The following is an 11532-nucleotide window of genomic DNA, read 5'->3' as shown; positions in this document are numbered from 1 at the left end:
AGAAAATTGCTAAAAAACTAACAAATGTAAAAAACATAAGCTACTTGCTTATCAATCATTTTACCTCCACAACCAAATACACACCCAATCACACACTTCCATTCACAATAGAGGTGAAGCCCGCACACATTATACATCCAGTATGTGTAAGACCCACCTCTATTGTAAGTGTGTATTAGGTGTGGAGTTAGAATTTCCGTTTATCATGCCAAAGTAGCTAATCGCAATAGGCCCCGATGATATTCTATGGAATTTTATACACTCGCACAAAGTTACGAAAAAGTTTATCAAAATCTATAAAATTTACTCTGACCTAGGGTGTTCTCATCGACATAACCAAGACTAAATTTTTTCTAAAGTTAGTAACGTTTGTCCAAAATATATGGTACAATCAAACTTAGTAACACCTTATTCAAAAAACAAAATTTGGCATTTGAATAACCAAATTAGTAATTTTTTTTTATAATTAAATTTAATGGACACCACGCTTTCTCTATTTTTTTTTCTCTCTTTTTAACCCTCCTCCCATTAGAGTCCCACCAATTTACGTTTATTCCTAACTCTCTCCATATCTCCACTAAAAATGGTTATTGTGGGGGGTTTGGCTCCTCTCCAATCCCTTTAAATGGATTGGAGAGAACACTCTCTCCAATGCCAGCTCGGAAAAAACTTTTTAAATCACATTTCAATGATCGGAATCGTTCATAATTTTTAATGCACTGACGCCCCGTTCCAAAACACCTTCTTAAAAAATAAGTACTTATTTCACATTTTCAAACTAAAAAATAATGTAAATGAAAAAGAAATTTTCAATTTTTTTTGCACCGTATTAAAGATCTCAGTGAAATCTATTAAACAAGATCCATAGTGATAGGAAAATTATTTGCGTAAGCACATGATTTTTAAGCTTGAAATTGCCTTCTTAAAAAATAAGTACTTATTTATCGTCCTAGAACGGAGCCTAAGAGCATCAAGCAATTCAAAAATCATTTTGATCAATTAGCGTTTGACGTGATTTCGAAACAGATTTATATTGAAAAAAATTTAGAAAGGGGTTTTGTTTCAGTGTTGCAATTTTAAATCATATCTAATGATGTCTAATAATCTTGATTTTTGACACACTTTATGTTCTCAACGAGCATAATAAAATGAATTATTTTGATTATTGACGCGAGATTGGAAAAAAATTTACGGGTCGAAATTGAAGAGAGTGTTCTCTCCCATTGGAGAGTAGCCGGACTCGTATTATGGACCATTGTGAATCGGGTTACCCGAAAGCCCATCTCTCTCTCCATAAACCCCTCATCCCCTGTCGTTCGCTTCTCCATAGGTGCTCTTGGTAGCTCGGCATATCAACTAAGCTAATCGCCTGATACAGCAGTGAAACTACATGTATGTTCAGGTATTCTCTCTCTCTCTCTGCGTGTGTTTGTGTGTGTGTGACTGGCGGTGTCGATTAGGAAAAGGCTGATTTGGGTTGTTTTATCGCCGTTGGGGTTTGTGTATGTGTGGACTGTGGTGGTGGTCGTCATATGGTGGTTGCTTGGGGGATGGGTGGGCTATGAACCTGAATTGGTGGTTCAAGGCTGGTGGTGGTGTTGGTGGTGGGGCGGTGGAGGTCAGTTGGGGTGTGGAGTGAGAGGAGCAAGTGTTGGGTTTGGGTTTATGACACGACACGATAACATGACTCGAACTCGACACAGAGTTAGTGGGTTAGGGTTGACTATTTGTAAGACCTGGGAACACGATTGCTAAACGGGTTGGGGTCGGGTTCAGGTTCAGGTTCAACTCGTGTAACCCGAAATTATCCTGGTTAACCTGTTTATCTATCCGTGTCGACATCTTAACCTGAACCTATTTATCTCCCGGGTTTAAAATTATAAAGGTTGTTTCCTTGAATGTTGAATTATGTAAGCAGTAGTGCTATTCAGTCCTTGAGAATGGTTAATTGTTGAATTGAAGTTGGTTGAAAACTTGAAACAAAAATAGGTGCAAACGGGTTATGGAAGCAGATCATCGGAAAGCGAAGGATTTTGCATAATTGTGTCAATCCGTGTTTTGTTCGGGTTGACATGATTACTAGCAGGTCATGTTAGGGTTGGAATTGTTGACACATTTAGCTAAACAGGTCGGGTTAGTGTTGAAGGTTATTTGGCACGAACACGAATTGGCACGTCATGACATGATGCCCAGCCCTCATGTTGGCACAAATGGGTCAGCCACGGTGGCCAAGCAGCTTTTACCGTGTGAACGAAAGTTAGGAAATGGGGAACATCGAAAATAATCGGAGAGTTAAGGGACAAATTTGGGCAAATAATAGTGTTTAAGGCTAAATGGGAAACATGGGCAAAGTTTAATTTGCACTATGTTGTTATTTTCAGTTTTATGATTATTGAACGAGAAAGTGATCTTATATGGGTGGTTGGTTTTCATTGAATTTTCTTTGCAAAAATTCAATTCGTCGTTGACATGCCTCCAAAATGATTGTGTAATTTGATGGTTTGTTGTACAAAAGTACCTTAATACCCATGCTTTCATTTTATGCTTTCTTAACCTTGTAAACTTTTGTTCATAAGTAATTTCCCATAACATATATATGCAAGCATTCTTGGTTTTAAATGCTTATTTTGGTTCATTGTTTGTGTACGCAGATTGTTGCCAACCTGCAAAGGTAGGCATTTCCCACAATATTTCCAATCTCATGGAACCCATCACCAATTATTCTCCACGAGTGCAAGTTGTGCACAAGTTTGGTACAATGACGTTGGGAGCGAGAATAAAGAGATTGATTTTGAGTTTCTATTCCAATCATGCACCAAAACCCACCTTGCTAAGCGCCTTCACGCGCTTCTTGTTGTGTCGGGGAAAGCCCAAAGCATATTCATTACCACTAGAGTTGTCAATCTCTATTCAAGTCTTGGCAATGTTACTTTGGCTCGCGACACTTTTGATCAAATCCCAAATAAGGATGCCTATACCTGGAATTCAATGATATCAGCATACGTTCGCAATAGCCAATTCCATGGAGCTGTGAACTGTTTATATGAAATGTTATTGAACTCTCAAGTTAGGCCTGATTTTTATAGTTTTCCTCCCGTGTTGAAAGCATGCAGTAATTTATTAGATGGGAAGAAGATGCATTGCTGGGTTTCCAAACTGGGTTTCGAATGGGATGTCTACGTGGCTGCTTCTTTGGTGCATATGTATTGCCGCTTTGGAGCTCTCACGGTTGCCAATAAAATATTTCGTGACATGCCATTCAGGGATAATGGTTCTTGGAACGCCATGATTTCTGGGTTTTGTCAAAATGGAAATGCTGCAGAGGCATTGGATGTTTTGGACAAGATGAGATTGGAAGGGATGAAGTTGGATTGCGTCACGATTTCAACCATTCTTCCTGCTTGTGCGCTAATGGATGATATTTTGCAGGGAAAGCTTATCCATTTATATGCCATCAAACATGGGTTGGAGTTTGATGTCTTCGTGTCCAATGCGTTGATTAACATGTATGCAAAATTTGGAAACTTGGGGCATGCACATAAGGTTTTTGATCAGATGTCTGTTAGAGATTTGGTGTCATGGAACTCAATAATTGCCTCATATGAGCAGAATGGGAATCCGGATAGTGCGCTTAAGTTCTTCAGTGGGATGCAGTCAAATGGAGTTCAACCTGATATGCTTACACTAGTGAGCTTGGCTTCTACTGTAGCTCAATCTAGGGATTGCCAAAGTGGAAGGTCTGTTCATGGTTTCATCCTAAGGAGATGTTGGATTGTGGAAGGGGTGGTCCTTGGAAATGCTGTCATGGACATGTATGCAAAGTTGGGTATTATTGATTACGCATGTAGAGTTTTTGAGGAAATTCCTTCAAAAGATGTAGTTTCATGGAACACTATGATCGGTGGCTATGGTCAAAATGGTCTCGCAAGTGAGGCCATTGAAGTATTCAATTTGATGGAAGGGTGTGAGGATATAAGACCAAATCAGGGGACTTGGGTGTGCATTTTACCAGCTTACTCTCACCTAGGAGCCTTGAAATTGGGGATGAAAGTTCATGGGCGGATTATAAAAGACAGTTCCCTCTTGGATGTCTATGTGAGTACCTGCCTCATTGACGTGTATGGAAAATGTGGGAGATTAGATGATGCAATGTCCTTATTCTTTGAGGTGCCGAGGATGAATTCAGTTCCTTGGAATGCCATAATATCATGTCATGGGATTCATGGCCACGGTGAGACTTCTATGCAGCTATTTGGAGCTATGAGGGATGAGGGAGTGAAGCCTGATCACGTGACATTTATATCTCTATTGTCATCTTGTAGCCATTCGGGTTTAGTTGACAAGGGTAAATGGTGCTTTCATGTGATGCAGGAAGAATATGGAATCAAACCTAGTTTGAAGCATTACGGGTGCATGGTAGACATTCTTGGTAGAGCTGGATATTTGGAAAAGGCATATGATTTTATTGAGAAAATGCATTTAAGGCCTGATGCTTCAATTTGGGGTGCTCTTCTCGGAGCTTGTAGAATCCATGGAAACATTGAGCTGGGTAAATTCGCTTCGGATCGCTTGTTTGAAGTGGATTCGGAAAATGCTGGATACTATGTTTTGTTGTCGAATTTATATGCAAATGTAGGAAAATGGGAGGGAGTGGATGAAGTGAGATCAATGGCTAGAGACAGGGGATTGAAGAAGACTCCTGGCTGGAGCTCAATCGAATTGAACAACAGGATTGAAGTCTTTTATACTGCAAACCAATCCCATCCGCAATGTGAAGCGATTTACAAGGAGTTGGAGAGTTTAACTGCTAAAATGAAGAGTGTTGGTTATATTCCAGACTATAGCTTCGTGTTGCAAGATGTTGAGGAAGATGAAAAGGAGTATATACTTATGAGTCATAGCGAGAGATTGGCTATTGCGTACGGAATTATCAGCACTTCTCATAAGAGCCCTATCCGGATCTTCAAGAACTTGCGGGTTTGTGGGGATTGCCACAATGTGACTAAATTCATATCGAAGATTACAGAGAGGGAGATTGTTGTAAGGGATTCTAACCGCTTCCATCACTTCAAGGATGGGGTTTGTTCTTGTGGGGATTATTGGTGATGTGGATGTATTGTTTACAAAATTGACAGCTTGGATGTCAGTCCACGACTCCAGGTGAGTATGCTATACCAACCTCGAAGAGAACTGAAAACTGTATACGATAATTCTGCTCAAGTTTGGTTGCCTAGTTGCTTAGTTAGTTAGTTTCTTTGGAGGGCACATCACAGGCCTTGGATCAAGCATGCCCTTGGGCTTTAAACACCCACACAGCTAGTCTTTCGGAGAATAATGTTTACTGGGAAAGATGGTAAATTAAATGACTGGTCCCTCCAACTATTGAGAATTTTTATGAACACAAATAGTAAGTTCTATGGTGGTTACACTTTTCAACAAATTACGGGACACCTATTTGCTTATGTCTAATGAGTTGTTCATGTGTACCTTCTTTATTTTTATTTCCAGAATAGTTTGGACTTGGTTTACTGGTTAATTGAAACTGTATGGTGCACATAATGGATGGATGAGAAGCACATTTCGTGTGGCACGTACATTATTTCCTGCACATCATGGATGGATGAGAAGCACATTTCGTGTGGCACGTACATTATTTCCTGCACATCATGGATGGATGAGAAGCACATTTCGTGTGGCATGTATATTATTTCCTTTCAACCCCATTATTTCTTTTATCTATGTTGATCAACTTAGTTGTCCACATAATTGAGGTTCCGCAGAGGTTTTTTATCACAACTTTGTAGATGAAGACGAAGAATAGAAGTCAAGCTGTTCACTCATGGCGATAAGGTTGAAGAAGGCTGCAGCTGATGCTTCAACCCGAGATGAAGTAATATTCGGAGTCGATGTTGTACTGACCTAGTGACCTGTCTATCTATCTGTGAAACACTACAACAAAAGAGGGTATTCCCTGCACTTCCTTTCCCTGTTTCTTTCCAATAAGCCTCACTAAAGGTCAATTTTTTGCCGGGGCTGGAGAAAACAAAACGCATGGGGTGCTTCCCAATTTCCCCATCCCTTCATATTTTCCCTTCGGCGCCTAAGGCGGAGAAAAGCCCTAATGTTCTTCAATCGACTCCTCTGGTCTCCTCTCTCTCGGAAAGCCCTATTTTTCTCTTCGATTGACACTCCTCTGGTCTCTCTCTCTCTCTCTCTCTCTCTCTGTGGCTTGAATTTGTATCACGATTGGACTGGTTGTATCTCGTTTTGGGCAGAGAAACTTCAGGATCGACATACCATGTGTTCGGCTGTTCTATCTCTACTGGTATTCTCTCTCTCTCTCTCTCTCTGTGGTTGGTGGATATGTGGTAGTGAAGGGGTTGCTGGTTCATTGATGGCTGTAACGGATCTGTGGTGTGGAAGCGAAGGACGGCCCAACCGGGGGGTTGGTGCTCTCACTACCTTAAGGGTTCTGAATCTATCTCCCATCCATATCAGCACTCTCTGTCTCTGGGGTTCGGCGTTCCCCTCGCTGCTGGTCTCTGTGTGTGTGTGTGTGTTTCTCTCTCAATGTCTCTTTATTTTCTCCGATGGAGTTGGGCTTCAGTGGTCAGGGTTGGGTTTCTAGTTAGGGCAGTCTATTATGGGAGGGAGGGGGTCGTGGGGAAGGAGGATTTGGGTTAGGGCACAAAAAGCTTGGTTTGCTTGTAGGAAATGATAAACCCCTTACTTTGTTAATGGAGTTACTTGTGTAAATTCTCTGTTTTTGTTTGATCTGTTGGTTTTCTTTACTGCATGACTGATTTAGTGTTCCATGAAGCTATTATTGTTGGATTTTTTTTTAGTTAGCTTCAAATACCAGTCATATGGAAATCTAGATGTAAACGTATGTAGCTCTGCTATTAAGGTCATGTTTTCTAATATGATCGATGTTGGTTCATATGATTACCTTAACTTGTTCAATTCTGTGTAATCGAATTGAAAGTAGGTATATTATACTGGCGTGCAACGAAATGTAAAGAAAGAAAATCACTGAAACAACTCTTTAAATTTTTTGAAGACTAATATGTGAAAGATGGGCTCAAGTTTGCAAAGGAATTTGTAATTCTATTCTAGATCTGAGGCCCTTTCTTTCATGGTTGTAAATGAGGTCAATTTTGAAGGAAAGGCACCTCTCAATTTGTTTTTGTAACTTGTTCCTAAGTGAAATTGTTGATTGAGTTTGTTTGTGGAGATTGCAGTCCATTTCTTGGTCTGGAATGAGTTGGCTTTTGATTGAGTTTGTAACTTGTTCCTATGTGACCTTCTATCTGTATTTATGTTTAAGTTCTCGCTATGCCATACTTCATATCACTACAACAAAAGTGGGCTTTCCCGGCATTTGTTTTAAACCCGTTTATAGCCCTTTTTTAGTTTAGCGGGCGGGCCACAGGGAAAAAAACAGAAGCGATCGCTGTGCTTTATTTCCCCAAGTTTGGACATTAGGTTTAAGACTCAAGAGTCAGAAAACGCTCCTCTCATGCTTAATTTCCTTATTGTCTTCATTTATTTTCGTGTTTGATTTTAGAATAAAGCCAGGGCTCTTTTTGTCATGTCGGCGGAGGAGCGCGGGGTTTTTTGCCATTGCTTTATCTGGTGTATTCTCATCAGCTTGATGGGGGTACCAATACTTTCCTTTTCCCATGTTTATTTGTTTCCTTTTACTTTTATGTGGTCTTATGCATCGGGTTTGTATTTCTAGTGGAAATCAGGGAAGTGTGTGAAGCTACTGATAACAAGACTGTTGTTTGGGCCAAGTGGTAGATATTTTTGGCTGAGGAGCGTATTGTGGCTAAAAGTAACGCCGATAGCAATTTTAAGCAGCCAAAGGTTGGTCTTCTATCAAAGGTATTGAGTGATTGAATCTACCTTGATATACGCTTGTACATCTAATTAACAGTAATGATTTTTTTGATGCTTTTTCTTACTTTTTATTGTGCTGAATCTGCTGATTTCATTCTTTTAAAATTGGGAACAAAATGCTTACTCTATGGTCACGGTTGACAGTTGAAGAGGCAATCTAGTGGGGAAAATTGCGGAGCCTTGGTATTGCCTCAACACAAGCTACCTCCAATCCACCGTTGATACTAGGATTGACCTATTGACTTGTTCTTACACAAGGTACTTAAGATTTAAGCTCTCTAAAATTCATGTTGAGTAAGTTTTCATGAAATCTATTACAAGTGACCTGTTTGATTGGGTCGATCGTTGAATTCCTTGGTGACACTACATAATTGAGACATTTGTTTGATTGACAAAATGCCCAAACCATTCCATTCCGTGGTTACTTTTAGGCTTTGGATACTTCGGACCTCTATGTCTTGGTTACTTTTCGGAGTTGCGTCTGTTAAGCCTCTTGCATATTTTACTTCTAGTTTTGTTTCTCTAAGTTCACTTGGAAACCATGGGCACTATACTTGAAAAGTAACAGGTTAGAATCGAAACTTAAAAGTTTTTTTCCATTCACTTGCATCTCTATTGGCTTATGTGTTTTATTTGGCTGATTAAACTCTACTTTATTCCTTTCTAATGGCTGCATAGATGCATTATGCATAGAAGCATAACAGAAGGATTATTTTCAGCTTGTTGTGAAAAGAATTGATCATAATATTATCTACGGAATGGTCTTGGTGTGATGTAGGACAAAAATGGAGAATTTTTGTATTTTATTTTTATTGTTTTAGAATAAGATTTTGACTAGGAATATTTTCGTTTCGGTTAGAATTATTAACTTTTCACATTCAGTTTTATTTTGATTTCTACTTTTATTAGGATTCTTGGTCTACAAGAATTAGAAATTTATTTTAATTAATTAGGAAATATCTTTTCTTTAATGCCGCTTGTTTTGACATGATTTAAGATTTCTTTTACAGTAGAATTTCTAGGGTTAGGGTCTTATAAAAAGGGTTGTAACCTATTCAATTATTCAACTTTTAAGCTTTTATCAATAATATTGCAGAGATTCTCTCTTTCTTTATTGTGCGCAAGATTTGTTCGTTGCGACGAGTTGTTTATCTCGTTTGGATTAGTACGTTAATTAGTCTCTCGTGAATTCCGCTGCGTTAAGTGGTATCAGAGCCATGCTTTTTCCTGGTTCGATGGCATTCATTCGTGGAAGATATACAAACCTTATTGACGATGATCGTAGGGAAGAATTTAACAGAACTCGCACTAAGGGATTTGTCCATGATCAATCTGTTGAACACAAAATTGATAGAAACTGCTTTGAGGGATTTGCCCGCAACCAACCTATTAATCAAAACGTCTCCGGAAGATATTCTTATTATCAACTTGATGGTGAGGATGAATCTGAAGACGAGTTATTTGAGGATTATTATGGATATCAGTCAAATAAGTGACATTCAAGGCTTGAAGGGTTTTATCGCACTGATGACGACTTTTCAACTTTTCAGGTACAACCAATAATTCCTAGTTTTAATGGATATTGCCATCCTGAGAATTTAATTTATTGGTTTTGTAAAGTTGACAAGTTTCTTAAGCATATGGAAATTTTGGAAGAAAATGAAGTTAGATACGTGGCTCGTAAATTATAAGGCCGTGCTTCTAGATGGGGGAAGCAATTGCATTATAATCGGGGGTGTCAGTATAAACAGCCAGTCAAGACATGGCTCATGATGAGACGATTGATGAGTGATAGATTTCTTCAATCGCATCATGGTTAGATGTTGTATGAAGAATATTGAAGAAATCTCGAATCCAAGCGATTGTCCCGAGATACTCTTGAGTTGTCTTATTCTTTTTCAAGTAATAAAAATTATACTGTTGCGGCTACTGAAAACTCAAGGGACACATCACTGAGACTACTGGATTCGAGTCGATCAAGCTTTAAAGGTCAACAAACCAATAAAGATCTTTCAATCTCACATTCATCATGTTCCAGCTATTACGATGGATATGAGATTGCAAAAGAGGAAGGAGATTGAGTTGAATTAGAGGAGGTGATATTTGTTGAGCCGAACACCGAAGAAACAGTAGAGGTCGATGTCGAATGCAGTCATTATGGGCACATTGAAGCTGACGGTAAAAAGAAAGTTGACCTTGATATTAGCAAAAAAGAGGAAGCTAAAATTGAGGTTGATAACAAAAAAATTGATATCGATGTTGGTGATCAAGTTGTTGAGAACCAAAATAATTGTCCATTGGATTTGGTTGATACTAATATTAGTGGTATGCGAGATAGTCTGGCTAGCAATACATGTGAAAGTAAGTTGGTGTTGAAAGAATTATTCTTTTCTTCAAGAAGATTGACCAACAATCTATTCGAAGCATACATTCAAAGAACGGATTCATTGCAAGATTGCATGTTTGACGGGGGTTATGTTGATTTCATAGATTTTCTCAGAGTGGAACAGTTTGAATGGATTCCCAACATTCGTCTAGTACACATTGTTAACAAGTTGAAGCATGAAGAAAAAAGATTATTGCATGAACACTTTTCTTTGAATGATTTTTGGAAGACAAGCAAGAAGTTGAAGTATTTCAAATATCTATTTCTTTGGAAGGGAAGGAGGCAAGTTTCTAATGAGAACTGGAGGGCGAGTTCTTTTGAAGAAAAGGAGATTGATGTAGGACAAAAATGAAGAGTTTTTGTATTTTATTTTTATTGTTTTAGAATAAGATTTTGACTAGGAATATTTTCGTTTAGGTTAGAATTATTAACTTTCCGTATTCAGTTTGATTTTGATTTCTACCTTTATTAGGATTCTTGGTCTACAAGAATTAGGGTTTTATTTTGATTAATTAGGAAATATCTTTTCTTTAATGCCGTTTGTTTTAACATGATTTAAGATTTCTTTTACAGTAGGATTTCTAGGGTTAGGGTCTTCTAATAAGGGTTGTAACCTATTCAATTATTCAACTTTTAAGCTTTTATCAATAATGTTGTAGAGATTCTCTCTTTCTTTCTTGTGCGCAAGATTTGCTCGTTGTGATGAGTTGTTTATCTCGTTTGAACTAGTACGCTAACTAATCTCTTCTGAATTTCGCTGCGTCATGGTGAGACTTTTCTAATGCATTCAGATTGTATTATTGACCAAATGGTACTTTCTTCTTTTAGGCTGAACTTGCTAGATGGTTGGAAAGGGATAGTTTCAACTTTCAAGACAAGGGTACGAGGCAGTTGGTGCAGAACGGTGACCAGTGCTAGCGTTCGTTTGCGGAAAGAACACCTCAATTGAAGAAGATTTTGGAAGATCTATCTGTATTTTTTTTTTTTAATTATTACTAGTAAGGTGCAATAATGAGAAATAACAAGAAAATGCCTTATCGGGAAGTATTCCTGACATCGGTATCGCCAGCCTTTGCAAAAAACACCGGGAAGACTTGTTAAACGCAAGTATTCCTGACATTTGTATCGCCAGCGTCTGCAAACGCTGGGATAAATGTTTGGAAGACTTGACTAGTTTACCCGAAAACCCCGATTTGTTGTAGAGCTTAAATCAATGTAAGATCACATAGTCCGTCTTTTCTGCT

General features: G+C 38.6%; 1 protein-coding gene across 17 annotated transcripts; it reads left to right on the top strand.

Moving 5' to 3' along the window:
* Window positions 1–1261: 1261 nt before the first annotated feature.
* On the top strand, window positions 1262–11532 carry LOC131327959 (pentatricopeptide repeat-containing protein At4g33990). Of its 17 annotated transcripts, none has more exons than XR_009200315.1 (6): window positions 1262–1402; window positions 2652–5160; window positions 7568–7660; window positions 7742–7887; window positions 8047–8160; window positions 11117–11532. XR_009200315.1 is itself a non-coding variant. In XM_058361073.1 (2 exons), the coding sequence occupies exons 1-2, from the start codon at window positions 1395–1397 to the stop codon at window positions 5104–5106; spliced, it is 2463 nt and encodes an 820-aa protein (XP_058217056.1). In that variant the 5' UTR covers window positions 1262–1394; the 3' UTR covers window positions 5107–7344. The 17 variants fall into 17 exon arrangements, 1 of the variants encoding a protein (XP_058217056.1); XR_009200314.1 differs by adding an exon at window positions 5805–5964 and having other exon boundaries at window positions 7568–7887; XR_009200312.1 differs by adding an exon at window positions 5781–5964 and having other exon boundaries at window positions 7568–7887.

Source organism: Rhododendron vialii, chromosome 5a, assembly GCF_030253575.1.
Source record: "Rhododendron vialii isolate Sample 1 chromosome 5a, ASM3025357v1".
NCBI classification, from domain to species: Eukaryota; Viridiplantae; Streptophyta; class Magnoliopsida; order Ericales; family Ericaceae; genus Rhododendron; species Rhododendron vialii.
This window is presented reverse-complemented; position numbering and strand designations above follow the sequence as displayed.